The sequence below is a fragment of the Pongo abelii genome, chromosome 7 (genome assembly GCF_028885655.2).
Source record: "Pongo abelii isolate AG06213 chromosome 7, NHGRI_mPonAbe1-v2.0_pri, whole genome shotgun sequence".
Lineage (NCBI taxonomy): Eukaryota > Metazoa > Chordata > Mammalia > Primates > Hominidae > Pongo > Pongo abelii.
The window spans coordinates 120,051,414-120,079,101 of record NC_071992.2 but is presented as its reverse complement, the minus strand read 5'-3'; the positions used below and the strand labels follow the sequence as shown (position 1 = coordinate 120,079,101).

Genomic DNA, 27,688 nt, shown 5'->3' with positions numbered 1-27,688 from the left:
AATTCCTATGCTGAAGTCCTAGTCTTCAGTACCTCAGAATGTGACTGTACTTGACGCTAGAGCTTTTCAAGAGGTAATTAAGGTAAAATGAGGTCACATAGGTAGTTCCTAATCCAATATGATTGGTGTCCTTATAAGAAGAGATTAGGACACAGACACACACAAAGTGAAGACATAGCAAGAAGGCAGCCATCTGAAAGCCATGGAAAGGCCTCAGAAGGAGCCAGCCTAGCCAACACCTTAAAGTTCTAGCCTCCAAAACTGGGAAAATACATTTCTGTTCTTTAAGCCACCCCTTCTATGGTATTTTGTTATAGCAGCCCTCATCAACTAATATGGGATGTTAAGGAAAAAGAAACCTAAACTAGAAACTTTTAAAATCGAAGATTAATCACAAATAAAAATATAAAATCGCTAAAATTTCATTAAAATCAGTTACCATCAAGTTTTTTTTTTTTTTTTTTTGGTTTTTTTTTTGTTTGTTTTTGAGATGGAGTCTCGCTCTTGTTTCCCAGGTTGGAGTGCAGTGGTCTCGGCTCATTGCAACCTCCGCCTCCCGGGTTCAAGAGATTCTCCTGCCTCAGCCTTCTAACTAGCTGGGATTACAGGCACCAGCCACCACACCCAGGTAATTTTTGGTATTTTTAGTAGAGACGGGGTTTCACCATGTACGCCAGGCTGGTCTCAAACTCGTGACCTCAGGTGATCCACCTGCCTTGGCCTCCGAAGTGCTGGGATTACAGGCGTCAGCCACTGCGCCCGGCCACCACCAAGTTTTTAACTGTAGATCTTTTATGTAACAGGAGAGACAAGAAATAAATGAGAATTTCTTCCAATGAGGCAAGGAAAAAGTGAACAGTTGTTGCTTCTATCAGCTAAATCATAATTTATACATCTGTGTTTACACATACACTTACTCATACCCTAAAGCTCTGAACTCAGGGTATGAGTAAGTGTATGTGTAAACACAGATGTATAAATTATGTGTAAATACAATATAATTTTATATCTGCCTACAGGTATAACTATACCAATAGACAGATATTTAGATTAAAATTTAAATACAATCAGATTGCTAGGGAATATAAACTATACAATAAGAATTTTGGGTAGACAAAAATTTGAATAGATTGGCGAAAAAGACAAATCATTTTTAGGCTTTTAAAAGTATCATTTTTTTTAACTTTTCATCCTTTTCTCCCCACCTGTTTTTAAGATTACCTTAAAGATATACTTATCTATCTCTACTAGATTCCTGATGACAACAAATATACACCTGAACCCCCAAGGGCTTTGGTAAGTGGAAGTTATCTGTTGGAAACAGTGTTTCTTCCTTTTGTCCTTCTTTCCTATCATCATCAACACCACCACCACCACCACCACCACCACCACCACAACCATCATTATCATATCACAGCTAACGTTTATTGATTGCTATTACACATCAAGCTCTGCTCTAAGACTTTAATCTTTATATGTACACAATCTTGGGCTGGGTGTGGTGGCTCATGCCTGTAATCCTAGCACTTTGGGAGGCCGAGGTGGGCGGATCACTTGAGGTCAGGAGTTCAAAACCAGCCGGGCCAACGTGGTGAAACCCTGCCTTTACTAAAACTACAAAAAAATTAGCTGGGTGTGGTGGCGCGTGCCTGTAATCCCAGTTACTCGGGAGGCTGAGGTAGGAGAATCACTTGAACCAGGAGGCAGAGGTTGCAGTGATCCGAGATCACGCCACTGCTCTCCAGCCTGAGCGACAGAGCGAGACTCTGTCAAAAAAAAAAAAAAGATAAAAGAAAACAGTCCTTGGAGGTAGGTACTATTATTAACACACCTTATAGAATAAGAAACTGAGGCACAAGAATGTTAAGTAACTTGCCCAAGATCATACAGATAGTATAAGAGGTAGGGTTTTAATCTAGACAGTTTGGTTATGGAGTCTATACTTTTAATACTATTCTGTAGTCTTTATTTAACCTTAATCACTAAAAATATATTGAAGAGTGATTATCAAACTGTCCATATATCTCTATTACTGTAAACAAGACTTCAGAATTTCTGCTATAAATGTGTGGCTGCTATAGTAATTAATAATATTGTGTACCAATTGTAAGAAATTATACTTCCAATGGCTCCTTCTCTCTTGACATCACCCCTTCTTTTACTTATCTCATAAAGGAAGAAATTATACAAACACACAGAAATTTTTAGTTACTTTTAAATGCTAGTTTGATGGATGTTTAATATCACACAAATGAGAAATCTATCCTTGCAAACATGAATTAAAAAAACTATATAAGGGGGAAAATGGACATAAATGATTTTAAAAATGTAATTTTATCCTTTTTCATTTTGAACTATGACTCTTTTAATTAGGCTATATAACCATTTGGCGATTTTGTAAGTGGGACTGAAGGCTTTAATCAGGCCTTGATAAGATTACTATTAGCATCTCGGGCACTTCTACAGCTATATTATATAATGCTGCTCTTATTTGCTAGTTTAATAACCTGGATTTCAAAATCTAAGTTTATGTATCTTTATAAATATACTTGGTAAAGGAAGTACCTTAGGGTGATGTAAAAATAAAACATACACACCAGGTGTCTAATTAAAATCCTGGAGGATGGCTGGCTTGGACAAGCAACTTAGACAGCTTAGAAGACTGTGGCCTGGTTTGGGGCCAGGAAGCAATCAAAAGTGTGCAATACTTGGTCAAATGTATCCTTAGCTGGTGGAGAGGTGGAGAGTATAGTAGGTGGCAGTATCATTGAGTGCTCAGCATACTCTCATAGTTTCATAGGCTAGTCTGACATTTAAGAATACTTCCAAGTAATGTAGGCTGTCCTTTTTTCTCTTATGCTCCCATATCAGCAGGTTCACTGATTTCCAGATATTTCTCTTGGGATTCTGCTATAGGACCTGAAGTTATCTGCTTGCTGAGGCATGAAGAAATAAATAAAATAATAGGAAAATATGAAAAAGTAAAATAAGAGTTTATAGAAGTGATGTGTTTCATTGAAGAAATCCAGGTACAGCCACTGGCATAGTCTCTGACATCTTCATCAGTACAAGATAAGATTACTTGACTTGGCTTGAGTTGAAAATCATGAGTAAGTGATCTTAACTCTAAGTCAAAAATAGAAAACCATTCTGCTGGATATCTGTTACACTATGCCTAGCAGGTATTTTTTTGAAAATCTGAACCCAACTTCTGTTCATGAAACAGTAGATTGCTCATTCCAAGGAAGAATGCTTCATTCATTACTTTCTATTTAAAACATCTTATTGTACTCCCTGAGACTGCGTTCACGAGATCATGCCTATTAGAATCTTCTTGTTCTATTTATCAGAGGATTCCACCTTACACATGCACAATGATGTCTGTTTTACATGAATACTAGGTTCTCTTGGTAGCTTGAGAACTGACCCTGCAGCAGCTCTTCCTGTAGCAGGCACAAGGCCTGGCTCTATCTACCTCATCATGTTACTGGGCTGAGTTACATATTAACAGCAACTCAATTTTTCTCCCTAAGAAAAATACTTTTCCCCAAGTATTTTGTTTCTATCACTGCTGTAAAATTAAAACATAACTCTTATTTCTTCATGTCTACATTATATCTAAATTCATGTATTGTCATGTTTCTTCTTGATAATATATATAAGGCTATCTAATCTACATTTTAAAATTTGCCTTTTATAAACTTGGTCTTAGTTGTCAGGTCCATTTATGTCATCACTATTAATGAGTATTTCTTTGAAAACACCTACACCCATATACATGTCTATTAATCACTTCATCAAGGACCAGTCACCTTTAATGTCAACCATGATAGCATAATTTCTTAATTTCAGTAATTTGGTTTGTAATTTTTCATCACACATTATGTTGCAGTCTCTTTTAATTTAAAAAAATCTTCATATCCCCTTAAGATTCATAAATTCTTTTCCTCTAAATTTCATTTTTCCTTTTAGATTTGTGCTACTTGAATCTCCTTATTTGAGAGTAAAGGGAACATTCAAAGATATCTGAGCCACACTAAAATCAATAAAATCATTTTCCTTATCTTAGTCATTTCTTTATCATTTCTTTTTGGTCTTGTCAGATTCATATCTGGTGTCTATGATTATATTTGCTGTTGTTACTATAAAATAATAACTAATATTAGCTGCATTATTTATTGAGCATTTACTAGGTGCTAAACAATTTATATACATCATCTCACTTAATCCTCATTACTACCCTATAAAATAGATACCAAAACCTTGTTTAATACATAAAAAAAGCTGTGAGGTTAAACCTACCCCAAGCCACCCAGGCAGAGTCCATTTGACCCCAGGCTGTGCCCTTTCGAATACACTACTCACCCATTGCTGCCACATTCTGATGATATTTGAGACTTAAAGTATTCCTGACTTACATTAAATTTTTAAAGAGCTCATATACGACCACTTTTAACAAGCCTCAACTTTTCTCCCCTCATTGCCTGTGCCTTGAAAGTCAATGTAAAATACTTAAGTTTAGCACTGAATATGTCTTCTCAGTGTTGAGAAGCGCATAAGCGCTAATCAAATGAAACACACAGTTTAGATAACGGTGGCATTTTAATTGACCAAACATACTTTAACTATCTGAAATATTTTCTATTAATACTGCTTATAAGTCCACCAATTTCAGTTTATGTTGTATTTATAAGGGCTTTTCAAAAAATGAAGCTCTGTGTTGTCATTCATATTTTAATGTAAACTAGTTTAATCAAATTGCTTTCCCCAATACATCTTTGAGATCTGTGAATGGGTGCCTAAAAGACCAGAAGCCTGGGAAAAAAGTGACAGGATATAGGTGAAAAGTGCCTAGGGTCAGGCATGCATAATAAATGGAGACAAAATTTCTTCTCCTCTCTTTTACTACATTGTCCTCTGTTCTAACCCAATCTATTATATTATGGTTTAAATAGATTATCATAGGCTTCTGGCCTCCATTTGAAGAGATCTGGGCAACTCATAGATTATACTGCTTCTTAATTCCAGGGAGACAAATAAGAGAATGGAAAATTATGATATAACTGCTATAATAGGAGTAAGACATTTTTGTGATAATTTTGTAGAAGTATTGCCACAACATACTCCTTAAAAAAGAGCATTGTTTTTCAAGAGAAATAAGCTTTGAGTTCCAATAAATACTGTGCCAATAAACATTATTTGTTGAATGAGCCTTATTTATTGAAATGTTATGGGGCCACTCTTTCAAAGAATATCTTCATAGCAATATATAGATTTTGGGAACATTATAAAATATTAAATATGGTAAATTTAAAAACTAAAGCTCATATGTTTAAATAAGCATTATCAAATCATCCATATTAATTTCCATGTATAAATACATTGTTGGACTTTTAAGTATTGATAATTATGCCAATTTATCATTATATAACTCACAGAAGGGTAGTTGACCTGTGGTGAACCATAATTTACACTGTTAAACTTAATAAATCACATTTTTCTGAGAAAATGAAGAGGAAAGAAAGTTGATTTTATAGAAAAAATATGTTGATCCTTAAATTATTGCCAAGAATAGATGAATCACATTCAAGCTGGGATAAAAAAAGTACAAGAGGCATGCAAGAGTACACTGAGTATAATAAATTCTATTTTGAGGGAAACTCCCTGAGAAATCATCCACTGATTAACTAGAAATCATGTCTGTATATGCCTTTGCTGCTCTTATTAAAAATAGACTCTCTTCTTTCAAGTTTTCTAGTATACTGAAAATATTCTTAGAAAGACAGTAGCTTAATAGGCATTGCTCTATAGATGCTTTCAAAGTGAATTACTAAGATTTCTTTAAATTTAGTAGGAATTATTTAAAACTATCAATGCAAAAGTCTTGAGAAATTCAGGGAGCAATGCTATTTGGAATGTGAACTGTACAGTTTTTTTAAAAAAAAACCTAGGCTAACAATTAGATTTCACACAGGGCTTCACAATTGTGTCACTGGAATTTCAGGAATACAGCTCAGGAGACAGCATATGCTTCATATGTCTGAGGCTTTGGGTTTCATCACAGTTATGTCAAATTTGAAAAACTAAATTAGCCCAAGTAATACTTTCCATGACCTAGTGGCTATGTGGACCTGGATAGATTACATAATCTTTCTATATCTTAGTTCCCTTATTTGTTAAATGATTTTCTTCAGCAACTAGATCTAATGTTAAAACACATAGCTCAATAGGAGGCTCTATAACTTGCATTTGTTATCAAAATAAAAAGTAAAGAATGTAAATATAAGCTAAATAGCCCTCATCAAAAAAGAGAGAAATGATGTTGAAAATTCTAATCTCAGGAATTAATTGAAAATTAATATAACTTAACATATATATGTCTGAAGAAGATTCCTCTGTAACTTTCTCTTTGACCTATATCAGAGGAAGATGAACCTCAGATGATGGGGAGATAGGTGATCCAGCAAAGATAGTTCCACATCAAAAAATACTTTGTTGTGGTACAAAATAGGGTTGTATTTTGGACCCACTTAAAAAGTTGTACTTAAGAGACTCGATCATATTTTGAGGTAAGCTGCCTGCATAATCCTGGCAATAGAAAACAGAGTGATAAGTATTCTACATTCAGTAGGATTTGTCAGACATTATTAAGGGCCTTATAAAGATGTCAGATCACTTATTCTCAAAATGTCTCCATTTTTTTGAAGACATAATTCACCTCTGGCTTCTAGTTGAAACCCTAATTGAGGAAGTCAACTCAGTTATCTAAAGGATAATTTTACAATAGTTCTTCACCTTAGAGCAGTAATTCTCAAACTTTAGTCCACATCAGAATCATCTGATAGACTTGTTAAAACACAGGGACCCGGCCAGGCATGGTGGCTCATGCCTGTAATCCCAGCACTTTGGGAGGCCAAGGCGGGCAGATCACGAGGTCAGGAGATTGAGACCATCCTGGCTAACACGGTGAAACCCCATCTCTACTAAAATAATATAAAAAATTAGCTGGGTGTGGTGGAGCGTGCCTGTAGTTCCAGCTACTCGGGAGGCTGAGGCAGGAGAATCACTTGAACCCAGGAGGCGGAGGTTGCAGTGAGCTGAGACGGTGCCACTGCACTCCAGCCTGGGTGACAGAGCAAGACTCTGTCTCAAAAACAAACAAACAAACACCACAGGGACCCCAACTCCAGAGTTCTTATTCCATTGGTCTGAAGGGGCCCCAGACAATTGCATTTCTAAAGTCTCCAAGTGATGCTGATGCTGCTGATCTACTGCCTTAGAGAATATCTAAGAAATTATAATGCTTAGTACAATTAATCTTTAACCAATATTTATTTTTTCCCAACTTAAAATGATTGCTGTCAAAGATATAAAACTTTGAAGCCTTAAGCATTCATTTATTCATGAATCGAAGTAAAATCAAAATTAAAAAAGAGATCCCAGCTATGCCTATAGTATTCCTTTGGTCCATCATTCTGTAATAAATTTCTGTCAGGTTTCTATAACAAGAATCATTGCTATTGCTTCTAAGAAACTTGTCTTTATCGTATGAGCAATGTAAATCATATAACTGATCAAGTTTCCCTTTCTGCCTTTGCTGCTTGTTAAGAAGCTCAGGGTTGACATATAGCCCACATGTAGTGGGTATGTAGGATCTTACACTTACTTGCTGCTTGTTAGGAAGCTCTGGGTTGACATTGCCCACATGTAGTGGGTATGTAGGATCTTACACTATACATTTTTTTCACAGACTTTACTTCCGGAGTTACCTTGTTTTATTGTGACTTTATTTTCTCTTGATCTTTTCTTCACTGACAATATTATTGAGACTATTATAAGTATTTTTATAAATCATCTACATTCCTTCCTGAAGTATAGTAAAATATAAACCAACAAATTTGTGTTATCTGAAGACATATTTACAAAAAATTTAGTATCTTATTTTATCAGGACTTTATGCTTTGGCCTCTGGATTATACAAGGTGAACAGATGAGAGACTACAGCATAAAAAACCCACAAAAGGTCAGGTGTGTCTATTTAGTTCTAGGCAGAAATACAAAACAAACAAATGAAAAACACAGATATCATTTCTGATATCCAACTCAAATAGTTAGGAATGTATCTAAAATATTATAGCATTATAGAATTATTTTCTATAAAATTTACTGTACCTGTTTGAAGTTATTCATATTTTCATTTTAGTGAAAAAGTTCTAGAAATTTAGAACCTACTGAGTAAAGCCGAGGCTATTTTAGTTTGTCTTAAATTTACTTTTGTCTGGCTTTAGGCCTGTGACATTTCCAGTGTATCAGAATTCTGTGATAAATAATTTTGTGTGCACCATGTTGGTAATAATGTAATCTGGGGAAGAGACTGGTAGTTTAGAAGTAGATGCTGATGTTAAGAATCTCTGCCTTCTCTCTGTTGTCTTATTGAAGAAGCTAGAAACTGGTACATATGTACATACCTGCTACATATGTATACCCAACATAGCCACTTATGCTTTACGTAATTAGTTCTTGAGATTATGAAGGGATGTAATGTAATAGAAACTGCAGATTAAGTATGTAAGGATAAAACAGGCCTAACTTTTAAAAAATCCAAATTGCTTTTCTCTATTACACAGAGACCATAAATATTACAACTATAATGATTCAATTACTAAGTCATACAGCATATAACAGCTACATGTTATGAGTAAATTTTGCTATTTTAATTCTTTTATTAAATCTTCAATAGCTATATCAGAACAAAGTATTTTCATCACTTTGACCATGAATAATATCAAGCAACTAAAAATGTCTTGAATATAAAAAGGTAATGGAGTACAAGAACAATGAAATAGGGCGGGCGCAGTGGCTCATGCTTGTAATCCCAGCACTTTGGGCTGAGGCAGGCGGATCACAAGGTCAGGAGTTTGAGACCAGCCTGGCCAACATAGTGAAACCTCGTCTCTACTAAAAATACAAAAATTAGCTGGGCATGGTGGCGCATGCCTGTAGCCCCAGGTACTCGGCAGGCTGAGGCAGGAGAATTGCTTGAATCTGGGAGGGGGAGGTTGCAGTGAGCCAAGATTGCACCACTGCACTCCAGTCTGGGCAACAAAGTGAGATTACATCTCAAAAAGAAAAAAAAAAGAACAATTAATTAATACTTTATTTCCTCCCTTGGTAAACCTCATACTTCAACTTATTCCCAAAAAGTAGTTAAAAAAGATTCATACCAAAAGACTTTTGAACCTCTAACAGCACTTCGTGAATATGTACAGAAGAAGCTCTTTGCTTCATGATGCGGTTATGTCCCAATGAACCCATTGTAAGTTGAAAATGCATTTAATACATCTTCCAAACATCACAGCTTAGCTTAGCCTACCTCAAACATGTTTAGAACACTTAACATTTGCCTATAGTTGGGCAAAATCATCTAACTGAAAGCCTATTTTATAATAAAGTATTGAATAGCTCATGTAATTTATTGAATACTGAAAGTGAAAAACAGAATGGTTGTATTAGTACTTGATACATGGCTTCTACTGAATGTGTATTGCTTTTACACTACCCTAAAGTCAAAAGCTTGTAAGTTGATCCATTATAAGCCAGGCATCATTTGTATTTTGTTCCAATAATTCCGTAATAAACCAGATTCCATTAAAATATTATAAAATGGGAAAAAATCTATACGAAAGAAAACCGTAAGATCATTTAAGTTCTTAAACATTTTTGAGGGGCTATAGATTTTACAAAATGAAAAATTGTAAAAGATTTGTCCTTCAGATATTTACTCTTCTGTATTTTATAATAGTTTTTTTAAGTAAGGAAAATTCTATTGCTAAGAGCTGTATACAAACACATAAATTTTAGCACTTAATAATATCATGGGGCCATGGCATTATATGTTTGTGTCTGACTAATCTGCATTTAGTAGTTTAAAAGAATCTAACTGTTTCATATGATTGATTATTTTACAACTTTTAAAAAGAAAAATGTCTTGCCTTCGAATGGTAATCTTGTTCCAGTCTGGGATCTGATCCGGCTACCTGTTTGTATTTGTTAATTTTCATTTGGCGATTTCTCTCCTCTATATCCATAGTACCTATCGAGTAGAAAAAAACCCATAAAATTAATGTTCAGTTCTTATTTCTGAGTCCGACTTACAGGATGTATAAACGAAGAAATGCTAGGCTGGTATATTACTTTCACTCAATGTAGCATGTACAAATTAAATGTCATATTATTTTAAAGATTTGTTTAAAGTATACAATTTCATAAGTAAAAACATGATGTTAAATATGTAAAATAATTTCAATATGAATAAAATATAAATAAGTTTAAAGAGAAGATAACAAATCTTTATTAGATAGAAAACAATTTCTGGTACGTGTATGTCCAGAATATATTTGACTGCACAGAAATTTGACAACAGTAATATCATGTGAACTTTGACTTTTAATTCATCATGATTTATTTATAGGTATTAAAGTTATAAGTTGCTTTCAAATACAATTTTAGAACTGCATTTAGAAACTATTATCAAAAAATTAGGCTATGCATTGAAGCAGTTTGCCCCAGCATATGTCTGAATCCAATTATCAGAAACTTTTGAATTTGAATTTTCTAGAACTAGGATCAACAAAGGGGTTCTTGTAATAATACTGCTGATAGCATACCATGCCAGTAAAGGCACAAAGTATGACTGAAATCAATTTTATTAAAAAAATTAGAATATAAAGAGTTAAGAAAGCGAGACGGTAAGGCTCTTACAAAAAGACATTAATGCCCTCTATAACAGGTGCTACCTAAAAGACATCAGTTGTAAATATTCAGAAGGTCTTCAAAAATTTGGGTTAGACAGTTACAAACTCATTACATTCAGGGAATGCAGCATTAAGTTATTTGAGAACTGCTACTTCCCAGAGGATTCAATGATGCAGAAATTAATATAAAGGACAAGGGAGACTACTCTCTGTTATTTAGATCTTTAAACAATAAACTTCCACAAGAATTGAAAGCAGGTACTCAAGTAGATGTATACGCATGTTAGTAGCAATGCTATTTGTAAGAGCCAAAAAGGTGGAAACAGCCCAAGTGTCCATCAATCCATTCATTAATGAATAAAAAAATTGTGGTATATCCAAAAAAAAAAAAAAAATTTGGGTTAGAACAAGAACTAAATTCAGTTAGCAAATCCTAGAAAACATGAAAAAGCATTTTGGAAGTATATTTATGGGGCAGGCACAGTGGCTTATGCCTGTAATCCCAACACTTTGTGGGGCTGAAGCAGGAGGACTGCTTGAGACCAGGAGTTCGAGACCATCCTGGGCAACACAGCGTGACCCCGTCTCCACATCAACAACAACAACAAAAAATTAGCCAGGTGTGGTGACACATGCTTATAGTCCCAGCATCCTGGGAGGCTGAGGCTGGATTTGAGACCAGGAGTTGGGAGGCTGCAGTGAGCTATGATCACACCACTGCACTACAGGTTGGCCAATACAGCGTGATCCCATCTCAAAAAAAGTACATTTATCATTTTTAAAGGAAAGATTTATAGGAATATTCCATTTCTCAGAAATACATATAATTTAAAAATCTCGATCATATACTACAAATCTACATACTGGAAAAATGAGCTTAGTGAACTCAGCTGGATATCCATAATAAAATGTCAGTAAATTCACACAGCGTGTTTAGGTAGGAATGTCAACATACACACACATACCCCTTGCTTAAGATCATGACTTTAAAACTGTGGTAAAGACAACTAGACATGAGTGTGACTATTAAAAAATAGGTATTTTAATACTTACCTGATTTTTAAAATGGAATAAAGGAAAAGGGGATTAAAAAGGTACCAGTATAACTAGAAGTTATGGTATCCCCTCCTGAGCCAATATTTTTAAATTTTTAATGTTTTAATTTTTTAGTATTACTCTCTGCCCTGCAAAAACCTCATTGCATATTAGATAGTTCTTGTTAGTAACAAATTTTAAAGGAAAATCAGTTAACTAAAACAATATGAAAAGGGAAGAAAATGTTTCAAAAAGAAAATCTTGGATAAATATACAAAAAACTTATACTATATTACCTCTAAATACCAGCAAATTTAAATCAACTATTCAATAAAGTGAGACAATTTCTTCCTTGTAATAGCCACATGTTAATAATGATTTGACTAACTGACTCTGAGTCAAATTTGAAATGAGGAATATTAATGCTAGGTTAATATAATTTGAATGACATATAAAACCAGGTGAGTGCCTCCATGATGTAAATGTGAAATATAGTCAAGTACAAATACCTATTAGTCTATTAAAATACAACTTTGAAATTCTTTGCACTTCAAAAGATATTTTCAGGTAAACATGTCTTCTCCAAAGGCAAGCCAATAAAAAAATGAGCCCAACATTACAAAATTATGGGTCCTAAAAGAATACTAGCTATAAGGTGTGTTTGGAAAGTTTCTCAAAAAGTTCCATGTTTATATAATATAAATAGCACCAACTGACAAGTTTAAACACACACACACATATATATAGATATAAATATGTAGTGATAAATATATACATAGAAACAGGTATATACATTTTCCAATATTTAGACTATTTTCTGGATGGCAACATCCTAGGAAAGCTACACTAAAATTCTTTCTGATTACTAGGTAGTAATGTGAATAACACTGGCAGTAGTTGGCAAACTTTTTCTGTAAAGGGCCCAATAACAAATATTGCAGACTTTGTGAGCCATAGGGAAACTGTTACTCTGCCACAACTCTGCCACCATAGCATGGAAGCAACTGCAGACAATGCATACATAATAAGTGTGGCTTTATTCCAATAAAACTTTGTTTACAAAACAGGCAGTGAGTCAGATTTGGTCTCTGGCATATTGGTTTAACAGTGCTTGCAAAAGTGTCTTTCTCTTTAGAAATGGTTTAAAAATTAGGTAGAATCAGATTTATGCAATATAACTTTTATTTAACAGACCACTGGCAGATCTAAGGAGAATATTAATCTGTATTTGCTGGATAAGCAAAGCAAGATGCAAATAGAGCTTTCTAACAATTTAAATATGTCATCAATTAAATTACGATCTCAAACAAATCTCTCATCTCCAGACCCAATCATCATCTATAGACAATTCCCAAATTGGAAAACTCTTTATTAGAGTCTTAACCAATGAAATCTCAAAGGACTACTTTAGTCAGCAAACTTGAGTAAATATCCTTTTACCTTATAACTTCAAATCCTTCTAGAAGAATAACCCTTGGGACAAACAGTAACAAAACAGGTCTCAAAACAGGTCTCCCTACCCAAAAATTATTTGGTTCATATGAAGTCTTCTGTTCCTTTTCTATATTTGTAGAAGCTATTCCCAAAAAGAAAACACTCCATGTAGAATAATAACCTTAGAGAGAAAAGTCTCCTATAGATAAAGTGATCCAGTGTAGAGGATTCTTCACCAGCAAGGTGATTTTTCTTTGCTGGTCCTTTGCTCTAAGAAAAATAATCCAGTAATAATATTTTGATTTCAATAAAACTTAGTCTTTTTTTTCTTCCTTGGAATGAAAAGCAATTTAGAGAAATCAATAAAATAGAAGGGATGTTCACTAGTTGAGGAAAGGATCACATAATTCCTAAACTTTGTTTCAGCTCTGATATCCTATATACACTCTATAAAAGGAAAATAAATGAAAGTGATAAAGTGAATGAATTTTGTTCAATTTCCTCTCTCTTTCTCTCAGATTGACAGTAAAAATCTGTATATACAAGGCCCTCAAAAACCTGCAATAAAGAATAACCACTTGACCACAGAACACTTACCTTTTTTCTCCATCTGTTAATATCTTGCTGAAGTAATTTCAAACTTTCCAAAATAAAAATTTTGAAAAATGCCAGTTTATAGGTTTAGCGAGTAAGTTTATCTAGGAATCTCTAAGATTCATTTTCTTATATGTGATGAACTATGCTTATTTCAGAAGACTTCTTAGTGGTTTGATATGGTTTTATAATTCAAGTATGCTTAAAAAATTAGGGCCATTATATCTTAGAAATCAAATCAAATATCAAAACATTTTCAAATTGTAAAAAAATTTGATTGAGATGGTAATGGGACAACCCAGCTTCTTTGACAAATACATTTACAATGACAGTTTTTACATGTTTGTAAATATATATTAATGTAATAATCTGTTAATGTATAATGTATTAAACTAATATTCAAGTTATCTCAAATTCTTTTTTGTATAAGTAAATTATTAACTAAATAGAGAAAATATAATTTGTTTCATAAATGCTAGAGTTGTTTAAAATTATGTTGGAAATGGCCCTCTGTTTTTTGATATGTATATATACAAATACTCCTAAATTCCATAAATGTTAGCATTCCTACTCAATAAATGACATTTTAAACAAAACTTTTCTTCCTTTCCCTTAATTTATAATAATCCCCTTCCTTAAATTATATGAGACCTTTATTCTACTTTAGAAATTTTAAGGCAGAGCACAAAAAAAGACAGCATATGTGGATGTTCAGGAATTAATAAATACCTCAAAATATTCATTTTTTTAAATTGGAAATTTCTGGCCCATTTTCAGCCACTGGCTAAAAAAATCCAATATTTTGTTGCTCTTGATTTAACTTATTTCCTTAAATCATATCCATATTCTGTAGCTATTTATTTTGGTGTAAGTCTTTTAAGAGATTTACTTGTTCTTAAATAAAAAATTAATTCTATAGTTACTTTGAACTTTTAAAAGCCTATTTAGTGTGCCCAGAAAGTTAAAGTTATATTGATAAAGCTGCTATGGCATCCAATATAAAAAAAGTTAACTTATAGGTGAATTTTTTAACCAAGATATAGTTGAATATGGTCACATTAGCTGGCAGCCAGCTAGTGGTTGTTTAGGTTTTACTACACGCATGTACTACAAAGATCATTGATATACCTTCAGTGATTTCTGTAGTATGCAAACAGTAATCGTTTTAAGTTTGCTTTTCCAAACACACACACACTCCCTGACACAAAGACAGAGAGAGAGACTGAAAGAGCATGAGCATGCCCCTGGAGTCCCAGAGCAATTTCATAAGCCAAACTTCTTTGAAGTAGGGGCACAGGTTTAGCAGTGACACAATCCACAAGGAAGCTGAACAGCGACCAGAATATGGCAGTATTGTTGACTCAGTCATCCATCTGGTAATCTTAAACAAAATGCTCAAATCTGAGGATCTTAAGAGGGAAAACTCTTAAGCCCAATATGAAAACTCAAGAAAGAACCCCAAATTTCAGGAGAAAATTAGAAATTTGCAATTATAGACATCTTGGAAGTCAGAAATTGCACTGATTAGTACTTCAAATTCTTGTGGATAATTTAATTACTTAAAAACATTCCCTCTATTCCTTACCCCATCTCTTCTATTTTTTATATAAATATTCAACCTCAGGTTAAAAAAATCTTTAATTGAGATAAAGAATTGCACTAACTGGCTGTTTCATGAAGGTTTATGATAAACAGTCATATGTGGAGTTGTTTTTGATTATTGTATGTCTTTACAAAACTAAGGACTGCCTTGAAATAATTTGAGGTTAGAAAACAAATTTTATTGTTTATATTTTTTAACATAACAACATATCAAGAACTTGTGGGATGATCATTAAATATTTGCACTTTATAATTAAACTTATTCTAAATAGTATTATTTTAATAAGTACATATTATATTTGTTTTTCAGTTAAATTTAAGAATTAAAGGTATTGGTGTAAATATGAAGTTGTAATCAGTAGTGAAGGATTCCCAAATGCAAAATGTTTTCTGTTGCAATTATCCAAATAATTGATAACAAAATACACAAAGTATAGCTTCAATAAATCTAACTGATTTTTAAAAAATACAGTGATAATATAATCTGAACATAAATCAAAATATTATCTGAGGCTTTTTTTCTAATTGAAGCTAAAGAAGTATATTACTTATATAGAAGAGACATATTTTAAAAAATTTTAAAGTTCACTTAAACCATTGAGAAAAAGTAATTTTGATATCTTATTAAATTACATTTTATGAACTTTTAAGAAAATGCAAACAATGTGGAATAGACACAGAAGAAGATAAAGAAAATAATGAGAATGACAGAAATAACATATTTAAAATGAACAAGACTAAAAAAGCCAAATTGTGAACTCTCAATGCTAAATTCACCATTTAAGTATGTACCAAATGAAGTGCAGTGAATAAAAAGATATCATCAGTGTATACAGCTATTGGCTCACCTAAAGGTGGGAATTATAGATGAGAAAGCATGGCTACATATATTTATTTTCTAGATTCAATGAGATATACTATAAAAAGAACAATTTCTTTCAACAGAGAACTAAGTATAGAAATTGCTAATATGTCTCATAAGAATGTGTAATATTTTATCATAACTGTATTTTAAAAGGCAGTGCCACTCAACAAGAAAATAAAGTACTTAATTTTAATGAATTTTTTTTTATTTTTTTGAGATGGAGTTTTGCTCTGTTGACAGGCTGGAGTGCAGTGGTGCGATCTCGGCTCACTGCAAACTCTTCTCCTGGGTTCAAGCAATTCTCCTGCCTCAGCCTACTGAGTAGCTGGGATTACAGACTTGCACCACCATGCCCAGCTAATTGTTGTATTTTTCACAGAGACAGGGTTTCACCATGTTGGCAAGGATGGTCTTGATCTCTTGACCTCATGATCTGCCTGCCTCGGCCTCCCAAAGTGCTGAGATTACAGGCGAGAGCCACTGCACCTGACCAATTTTAATGAATATTTTAATTGTTCTTTCAATATCTAAAAACTGAAAAAATTACTTTAAAATATAACTTATTGGCATTGTACATGAAAAAAACTTAAAAATGATCATATTTTTGATCATTTTGATCAAATTTTTGACCATATTTGAACATATTTTGATCATTTGATTTTTGAACCTGAAATTTCACCTCCCAGGAGCTTTCCTAAAGAAATGTCAATGTGCAAAGATGTGTACACAAGTATATTAATCGTATCATCGTTTGATAATTGTAAAGACCTTGGGAAAAAAATTCCTAAAGGTGCAAAACAGGTAATTATCTAATTGCATAATGGTATATCTATAGACTACAACGCATCCATAAAAAGTGAGGAGGATGTTGTACATGTGTGTTCATATACTATAAATATATTGCAATTAGTAATTATAAAACAGATTAAACAGTAAAAACAGTAGCATAGCTTAGAACAATTTTAAATATAAATATATATTTATAAAAATATATATACATATAAACAATAAATAAGACAGAGAACAAAAAAGATTTGAAGACTTATACACCAGAATGTTAGCAGCTATTACTGGGTATTGAAAGTATGTATAAATGCTATTTGATTTCTTATTTGGGTTAATACATGATTTATAAATTTTACACAACTGTATGTTACTTTTATAAGAAGAAAAGTGTAATTAAAAAATACAAGGTATAATGTTTATGTGAGAAGCAAATTATCCAGTTTGAAAGTCATATGTTTTTGTTGTAATTTGATTAAAATGTTTTGGAAATAAATGTGAAATGCTTTGTAAAATGCAGACGTGAAATTATTCATTACTTAATTTAGCATAAGGACATAGATTTGCTAAATAAAGAATTTGGATGTATTAATTGAAAGTGATATATAAAAAGAAATCATTCCAAATTGAAAAAACTATAGATTTTTCCAATTTTCATGAATATTAATGCAAAAAAGGATCTGTCATGTTTTAAAATTTTCCATATTAGTGTTTTCAGAAGTGAGACTTAAAGAATTATGCAAGAAATTTTTCAAAAGGTACTTCAAAATCATTTCTTCAGAATCATTTACCTAGAATGAAATATTTTATAATTTTATAATGAAACTTCATATATCATATACCAGAACTTCATAAAAAATTATGCTTTTTTTTTTTGAGACAAGATCTCACTCTGCTGCCCAGGATGGAGTGCAGTGATGCAATCATTGCTCACTGCTGCCTCCACCTCCCATGCTCAAGTGATCCTCCCACCTTGACCTCCTGAGTAGCTGGGTCTACAGGTGTGTGCTTACCACATCCGGCTAATTTTCTGTATTTTTTTAGAGATGGGTTTTTGCCATGTTGCCCAGGCTGGTCTCAAACTCAAGAGTTGAGCTCAAGAGTTCCGCCCACCCTAGACTCCCAAGGTGCTGGGATTATGCATGTGAGCCATCATACCCGGACAAGAGTGCTTTTCGTTAGATAAATTATTTCTTAAAAGTAGATGTAATGCAAGGAATAACAAAAACCAGAACAAATTGAGAAGAAGCATGGAAATAAATACTTCATAAAAAGCATGAATTATGTACCAAATTATTTTAGTATTGTACTGGTACAAACAGAAGTATTTTATTTTAAAGAGTAAACAACTTAATTGTTCAACTAAGATACACTACTTTTGAGGCATATTTATTTCCAAATCAATCAACGTTGAGCATTTTTCTATTGTTTTCACCAGGACCTGACACATTTGGAATGAAGGAATATTAATTTGATTTTGCTTATAACAATTTGTTTAAAAATAATATTTCCTTTGCTCCTAGGAATGTTGTAAGAAACCTGAACTCCATATGTGCTTTAATGAGAAAAGGGAATGAAATGAAAAAGGAAAGAAACATAAAATTGTAATACCTCCAGGCTCACAGTTATGAACGCTAGTCTTTTAAATTGGATTCTAAACCTTAACCTATTTTAAATGTTTAGGTTACTTGTTACTGTGTGTAGTTGTCTTGTGTTTCTCTACTAACTCCCCACCATATTCATTAAAAAATACTTCAAGTGAGGTGCTATAGAAAAATTTCACAGACTCCTTTCCCTATAGTAAAAAGAAACTGATATCTAAACTATTTTGGATATAAGTTGATTAGGAGGGATCTAGTAATCCAAGAAAATAGCATGTGTTTGTTTTGTTCTTGATCTCTAAATTCAGTGAACAGACTAACTGAAATTTTATTATTCAGAGGACCTAGATTTTAGCATTATTTTAGGTTTCGATATTAAAAATCAGGATGTAGCCGTGTGAGATGGCTCATGCCTGTAATCCCATCACTTTGAGAGGCTGAGGTGGGAGGACTGCTTGAGCCCAGGAGTTTGCAACCAGCCTAGGCAACAAAGTGAGAACCTCTTCTCAACAAAAAATAAAAAATTTAGCCGGGGGGCGGTAGCATGTGCCTGTGGTCCCATATACATGGGAAGCTGAGGAAGGAGGATTGCTTGAGCCCAAGAGGTCGAAGCTGCAGTGAGCCATGTTTGCACCACTGCACTCCAGCCTGAGTGACAGAGTGAGACCTTGTCTCAAAAGAAAAAAAAAAAGAAAAAGAAAAAGAAAAAAGGATGTACTTGGTCCATGGGGGAAGATTAGGGTTTTACGCCTGCAGAGTACAGTGGAAGTAAACACTACAGAGTTGACGGGACCTTGAAACTGCTCAGATTTAGGGAATGGGTGTATTTACGATACTTAGGATTAAATAAAAACTTTTTTTTTTTTTTTTTTTTTGAAACAGGGTGTTGCTCTGTCAGCCAGGCTGGAATGCAGTGGCTCAATCACAGCTCATTATAGAATTTTGACCTCTCAGGCTTAAGTGATCCTTCTGCCTCAGCCTTCCAAGTAGCTGAGACCATAGGCGTGCATACCACGCTCAGCTGTTTTTATTTTTTATTTTTAGTAGAGACGAGGTATCGCTATGTTTCCCCGGCTGGTCTCAAATTCCTGGGTTCAAGCAATCCTCCCACCTTAGTTTCCCAAAGTGTGGGGATTATAGGCATGAGCCACTGTGTCCAGCTAAAGAAAACCTTAAAAAACAGCACTGGTTGAAAAGATACAAAGAGATGAGGCTTGGGTTTTAGTCCTGGCTTCACGAGTCCTGTACCTACAAAAATGTCACTTTCTGAGCATAAAATTCTTCATCTATAAAATGAATAGTTTTGTACCAGATACTCTTTATAATTCCATCTGCTACAAAACTCCTTTTTTTTTTTGAGACGGAGTCTCGCTCTGTCACCCAGGCTGGGGTGCAATCGTGTGATCTCAGCTCACTGCAACCTCTGCCTCCTGGGTTCAAGCGATTCTCCTGCCTCAGCCTCCTGAGTAAGTGGGACTACAGACAGGTGCCACCATGTCCGGCTAATTTTTTGTATTTTTAGTAGAGTCAGCGTTTTACCGTGTTAGCCAGGATGGTCTCGATCTCCTGACCTCATGATCTGCCCGCCTTGGCCTCCCAAGGTGCTGGGATTACAGGCATGAGCCACCACGCCTGGCCAGTTGGTTGACTTTGAAGTCAAATGATGTTTAAGTGTTTTTTGTTTTATATTATCATATTTATTTCATTAATACAATGTAAAGTGCTCTTAGAAATTTTTAATATTTGTCCTGGTACTGCATTCATTACATTTCCCTTTACAAAATGTTCGTATGTGTGCAGAGGCAGAGAAGAAAATGGAATAAAGGAAGAACTGAGGGAAAGACAGAGATAAAGAAAGAGGAAGAGAGGATTAGCCAGAGCCCAGGAGAGACAGACAGGACAAACGAGACACTGACTATATTGAGAAATTCATTAAACCAGGAACTTTGTGCAGGAAAAAGAGTCACAAGAGTGCTCTTATGTAGAAGGATCTTTTAGGCTAAAGTGCAAATGCTTCACTATATACATTTCTTTTTTCATAATATACAGTGACAGGTATAGAAGAAAATGTTACTAACCTTCTAGTAACTTAATTTGTTAGTCACAATTCCTGTATCTTTGAAAAAACAAGATCTATTTTGAGGGTAAACTAAATTTTAAAATGAAAAGTCCCTCAGAGAAGAAATATAATGGTTATCGAAATTGCTTCTAAGAAAAGGTACAATAATTGTTTATAAAAGATACAAATATCAGTCAAATTCATTGTGTTAATAGACTATTCCCCATTTGTGTTATGGACTTGAGAACATTCTACCTTTTACCTGATTGCTAAATACCCACATTAAAGGAGATATTATCAACAGAGTAGCATGTATTATCACCCTGTATATACATCTCATCCTCATCTTTTTATGTTTTCATATGACCTAATTATCAAATACCACTCTATTCCACATCTGGGATCTAAATTTATGAACTAAATAAAATTTGTGAACTAAATTTAAATTATATTAACTATGGCATTAAAATGATGACATAAAATATTTTTGAGAGTATTAAAGGTATCTTTTACCTTCCATGTCAGGCAGACAAACAGGCACATAAAAAATGAGAAAAAATTCATAATAGAATCCTATGATAATATGTATATTCTTAAAAGGATCCAAACACAACACATGTGATCATGCCCCCCCAAACCTTAATGAAAGTGTGAAATAATGAACCTCACTTTTCTCCTCCTTCAAAAAGAGTGGAATCATAAATGGATTCCTATATATAGAGAGGAGTGAAATAGCGCAAAATTACTAAATGAAAAATATTAGTTGTTAGATATATCACTTCATATTTTCAATGATGTTATAAAATATTTACATTTTCTTTATGCTAACAACATGTTGCAAACAACACACATGTCAGATAAGATGATTAAACTGTGTCTGGAAAATTAAATTGTGCAAACCTACAGAGAAAAATAAAATTTTTGATACTTAAAGAAACATCATTAAAATAAATTATGATTATAAATTGCAAATGTGATATAAGAGTCTAATATAAGAACAGATAAGAAGGATTTGTGAAAGTAATTCCTCCTTATATCCATGGTGATCAGCCTGGAAAATGATTATACACTTGGGTTATGAATTACAATAAAATCAGTGAAGCTTATGTAGCAATATTGTGACTAAAACGAAAGCAGCACATTTTGACTTTTGCTACATTTTATCCATTTGGCTAAATTTTTTTATAAAGTGATATTAACATTTTTAGACAAATTAGGATCACCATTAAATTGAAATAATTATTTTTAATGAAAAAAGGAAATATTTAGATATGTGGATTTTAAATAGTACTCATGCTTGGACACCAAATTGTATTGCTTTTTCCCAAGATGCTGCTGCTGATTGTTATTGGTCAAGTGTACAAGAATGACTACATAGAGCAGCTAATGTCATGTAGCGTAACATTACCTTAGAATTCAAAGGAATGTATCCTAAATGTTTCATGAATAGGAAAATCTCAAAGTGTTCCCATTCAATACTGAGAATAAACAGGAATTAACAATTAGATGGGGTCACTCTCAGATTAAGAAGGGTGAGAACTAGATGGAGAGACATCAGGACAGACTAGGAGAAACTGGACTGAGTTTTTAATTTATTTTTTTTTCTTTTTTCTAAATGTAATGTTGGCTCCAGTGACTTTTAACCTTTCAAATGCCCTTGTGCGAAAACTAGTTACATTGAGGATCTTAAATATAATTGCAAACTAGAGTGAGTTGTTCTCCATGGATGTTAAATATGCCTTTCTGAATTCCTCTCTTATTGCTCTCCTCTTCCCAGACCTCTGGTATTGTTCTCTCGTAATATTCTCTGCACAGTGTCCCCATTCTTGGTTTGGCCTTCTCGGCTTTAAAATTTCTATATCCTTCTCTTTGTCACTGTAAGGCTACTATTTCCTAAGGTTAAGGACATGGGTTCTGGTACAAAGTCATTGCTTTGGTTAAAATTCCAGCTTCAAAGGGCTTGGGTAATTTATTTAACTAACCTGTACTTCAATTTTTCAATCTGTAACTAGAAATAAAAATAGTACCCAATACAGTGTTAAACTCAATTACGTATTAAAATGATTTATACTAAGTGATTTAATTATCTGAAATATTGACTGCATTTTAAAAGAAGAGTTAAAAAATTTGATGGAGAAAATGCACAATAAAAATTGGTTTTGATCACTGAGTCCTCCTTCCTCAACTACTCTAAAACTTTCCCAATCTCCTTGTCAGAACTAGTTCTTATACTGAATCTCCCAAGAGAAGATGTAATATGTGTAATTAACAATCTAGCCATCAATTATTCATTATCATTCCAAGTTTTTTTAAGTGGGACCTATTGCAACTAGAATAAAAACAATGAGTTTTTACATAACTTGAGCATCTGGGTTCATTCAACTGAGCCTTATATACTTGAGTTATAAAGTAGGAATATCCAAATATAGGGAGCTTCTTACTATATCTCCAATACTGAGTTCAATGCAACATGTTGTGTGGTTTACTGGTGGTTCATTAGCAAGAACTCCCTCTACTTAATTTGTGGTGACTTTAAAGAAAAACCTAATCATTGATTAGGTAGCTAAGTGGATATTGTAAAACTTATCTCTCAAAGGTTACTAGAAAAACCCTATTTGCCAAATCAAGTGATCATTCCTCAGCACATTCTATTGGACCTTACTTCAGCATTTGCTAAAATTATTACACTGTCCTTGACATTTTATTCAACTGTTTGGCCCTGTACTTTTCTCTCAGTTCACTCTTTATCAAGCTACTTTGCCGGCTCATCTTTCTCAGCTGATTTTTCAAATTTATGCATTTCCCAAAGTGTTGTTATAGCTTTCCTTTTTATTCTATCTTGAGTGGCTTTTTATTTAATTCCATATCTTCAATGTCCCATCAATGCTGAAGGCTCTATCCTTCAGCTTCTACCTTTCCTGTAAGCTCTAAGACTTACATTTCCAGTTGTCTCCTAGTCATCCCCAAGTGGGCCCCATTAGCACCTAAAACTCAGCTTGCCCCAAACAAATTAAAATTATATCTCCTGTCTGTTCTTCTCCTATAATCATTATCAATGAATATCTACAATATCCAGAATCTATTTCTTTGTTAACTGTCTTGCCTGTTCTTGGACATTATGTTAGCCCTAAATATCTCTCAATCTTTTTTGGTTTCTTGCCCACTGCTTTAGATTCAAAGCTTTAGTCCCTTCTTTGATTTCTAGCTAAATCCCTTAGTCATCTTGTCTCTTTCACTTTGAGTTCTGAAGCTGCAGGCTAACCCCACCCATGACCATGCCCCTGTGGACCCCTATCTTGGGAGGGGATCTTAGCTGCTTGGGATGTGTTAGATTAGGTAAATTATTATTTCTATTAGCATATTAGAACTATTTGAGTAACATATAAAATCATTTTAATTTTCTATATTTTCAATAATTTTAAAAGTCAGATTTATTGAGGTATAATTTACATAAAGTAAAATTCACACAACTTAGTACGAAGTTCTGTGACATTTGATAAATGGATTTAGTCATGTAAACTTACCACAATCAATATACAGAGTATTTCTATCACCCTAAAAATTCCCTGATGCTGCTTTGATGTCAATCCTCTTCCTGCTTGCCCAGGTAACCACTGATCACATTTGTGTCTAGCTTTTTCTTTTTCTTCAGTAATGTTTTTAGTCTAGAATTTTACTTGCTGAAGGTATAGAAAATGAAATGTAACAAAACTGTAGAGGCTACACAGCTAAAATCTACTATTTTAGAACTTAGTACTACTGTTCTCTGAAAAATTAAATTCCTAACAAGAATAATACTCTGTATATTCCAGGAATTGTGCTAAGAGCTTTGCATGTATTATGAGTCTGTCACTTAATCAGCACAACTATATGCGCTACGACTTATTTTTTTCTCAATTTTACTTATTAGACAATTTACACAAGGTCATATAACTAGTAGGTGGCAGAGACTGACGTGTCCTTCTCCAAAACTTATGATCAAAAATATTGTCATGAAATGACCCTTCTTTCTTGCTCTCACACACACATGCACAGAGTCAAATTTTATTTCATTCTTTTCTCTTTTTCCAGCATCTTTCCTTCCTTTTGACATCTTCTCCCTTTTCTTTTTGAGCAGTTTCTCCTCTGTCCATTTTTTTTGGTAATATTTCATCTGATTTCCCTGTGAACCCAACCTTGGACTATAATACGGTCATTCTTTAATATTTTTACAGATTTCCTTAAATTCTCACCCCTTTACTCTAAACAAGCCTATCAACCTCCTTCATACTCAGCACAATCTATAATCTATAACTATGTTCTTCCCATAAGTTATGCAACATAATGTATTAATCAAATTACTTTACATAGCTTTCTTCATGTCAACTTACCTTATTTTGAAATATGTATGTGTGTGTGTGTGTATATATACACACACACATATACACACACACACACACACACACACTTGTTTTGCGATAGTGTCTTGCTTAGTTATCCAGGCTGGAGTGCAGCGCTGCAATTATGGCTCACTGTAGCCTCCAACTCCTAGGCTCAAGACATCCTCTCACTTCAGCCTCCCAAGTAGCAGGGACTATAGGCTTGTGCCACCACACCCAGCTAATTTTTAAATTTTTTTGTAGAGATGGGGTCTTGCTGTGTTGTCCAGGCTGGTCTCAAACTCCTGGCCTCAAGTGATCCTCCCTGCCTTGGATTCCTAAAGTGCTAGGATTACAGGCATGCACCACCATACATGGCCAATTTACCTTCTTATATATTATGTTTTCATCACAGATATAGAAGTATAGAGCTTTAAATGGGCAAAGAGGAAGGAATCTGAAAAAAATCATAACAAATTCACCATGTTCTAATGAATATTAAGTATTGTTACATGTTAATATTTACTAAATATTTGATCACAAACTTGGCTTATTACAAATGTACTCTTTCATTTCAACTCAGAAAATTTAACAAATATATTTTAATCATAACTACCATCCAGTGCTACACTTTACTTATTCATCTTCCTGTAAAACTTAAAGTTTGAAAACTCCCTTATCCTTCACTGATGCTTAAATGCCTGCTCGCAAAAATACTTTATAGCATAAATTATTCTCCTCTTCTAAACTTTAATTCCCTTACTTTATCTTCTGTTTAATGGTCTTTAGTATGATGTATCTCCTGGCTACTTTACATAGCTGGTTTCTTCTTACTCTTCTGGTTTAGTCTTCTGGTTTAGTTCAAACATCACTTCCTTAGATAAGATTTCCTGGATTATTCCATCAAAAATAGCTCCTTCCCCACCCCAATCCCACTAGGTTACATAAGAATTTTAAATAAGAGCACTTAAAATTAAGTTTAACTTTTTAGGGACTACTTTCTCTCAAAAAGATAATTTCCATGAGAGGAGATCTTGTATGTCTATGTCACTGTTATGTCTCCAGCACCTAGAATAAGGCCTGATACATACATATTTAGTAGATGCTTGTTGAACAAATAAAATTTTTGGAATATAAAATATCTTTATAGAAGAATAAGAATTTCAGAAATAACCTTTCCTTTATGGAGAGCAATTATATTGTATTACAGTTTAATATATCATATAATAACCAGGAATGAGTTGAGTCTAGCATAGCCAAATTTGCTGGTTATTGGGCTATTTTATAAGGAGATTTTAATAGTCTGTCTTGGAATTTTATTCCTATCTTAATAAAGACTCATATTTTCAGTACTAACACCTGAAATCTAGAATTAACTATAATTCTGAGCACAAAATATACATTTGGGCATTAGAAAAATATTTAAAAAAGGAATTTGAATAGTTTAAAATGATTTTTATTAACAATATGCTTTTGGCCACCTGCTAGACATTTAACGAAAAATCTCTCTAATTTTAAACACAACTCTTCAATCTTAAATGAGAAAAGTGGTAGACTGTCTTTTTGTGTGTTTTCCTTTTTTGAAATTTATTTGCTTGCTATTGAAGTGGAAAATTTTTCATTTTGGCTGGTCATTTATTTTTATTTTTCTGTTGGTTGAAAGTATATACACACGCACACGTACACACAAATTATCAACCTTCAACCTTATTTTTGAACAATGATGAAACTGAGATTGGAGAAATTAGGAAACTTGTCCAAGATCACATTGGTCTTCTAATTTCATGTTTTATTGCCTATACCAACGTGCCTCTAAACAGGGCAACAGAGAATAAAACATTACTTGTTTTACTGTTCTTTAACAAAAGCATGGCTTCGGGGTTTTTTTGTTTTTTTTTTTTTTTGAGATGGAGAATCCGCTCTGTCGCCCAGGCTGGAGTGCTGTGGCGCCATCTCGGCTCACTGCAAGCTCCGCCTCCCGGGTTCACGCCATTCTCCTGCCTCAGCTTCCCGAGTAGCTGGGACTACAGGCACACGCCCACCTCGGGTAATTTTTTGTATTTTTAGTAGAGACGGGGTTTCACCGTGTTAGCCAGGATGGTCTCGATCTCCTGACCTCGTGATCCACCCGCCTCCACCTCCCAACGTGCTGGGATTACAGGCATGAGCCACCGCCCGGCCTTTTTTTTTAAAAAGAAAAATCTAGAAGTAATTTGTCTTGTTTCTGGTGCTACAGATGAACAAATGAAGTGTCCAAGCTATAGTCCAATGCCCAGTTCTACTATTAAGAAATTTTCTCTTTTTAAAAATAATCCTAGAAGTGGGTATCATCCAAATTCCTTACTAATTCATCATTACAGGTTACTGATGTATTAAATCTGGATTCAAAATCCTACTGATTTTGCTTATAACAAACATAAATCATAAATAAAGAGTTAATGATATTTATTTAAAAAATAACCTCTTGGCATAATTTGAGTTGTGTAATAATTAATAAGAGCTACCATTCTTTGATTATTTACTATGGATGAAACTTTGTAACAAGTCCTTTACAGACATTACTTTCAATTTCTTTCAAATTACAAAAAAAGAAATAAGTGTTT

The 27,688-nt window shown here is 33.6% G+C and overlaps 1 protein-coding gene across 48 annotated transcripts in view; it reads right to left on the bottom strand.

Annotated features, from left to right (window-relative positions):
- The window catches only part of RIMS2 (regulating synaptic membrane exocytosis 2), a 773,441-nt gene that overhangs the window by 181,756 nt on the left and 563,997 nt on the right, over positions 1-27,688 (bottom strand). For 36 of the 48 annotated variants that reach the window (XR_010141279.1, XM_063726750.1, XM_063726767.1 and 33 more), the window contains one exon: positions 9,993-10,093. The exons of the other annotated variants lie outside the window; for them this stretch is intronic. Coding sequence is in view for 35 of the 36 variants with exons in the window: in XM_063726750.1 (XP_063582820.1) it covers positions 9,993-10,093 (101 nt within the window). In the remaining variant the exon portion in view is untranslated. The remainder of the gene's footprint in view (positions 1-9,992; positions 10,094-27,688) is intronic. 48 annotated transcript variants of the gene reach the window in all.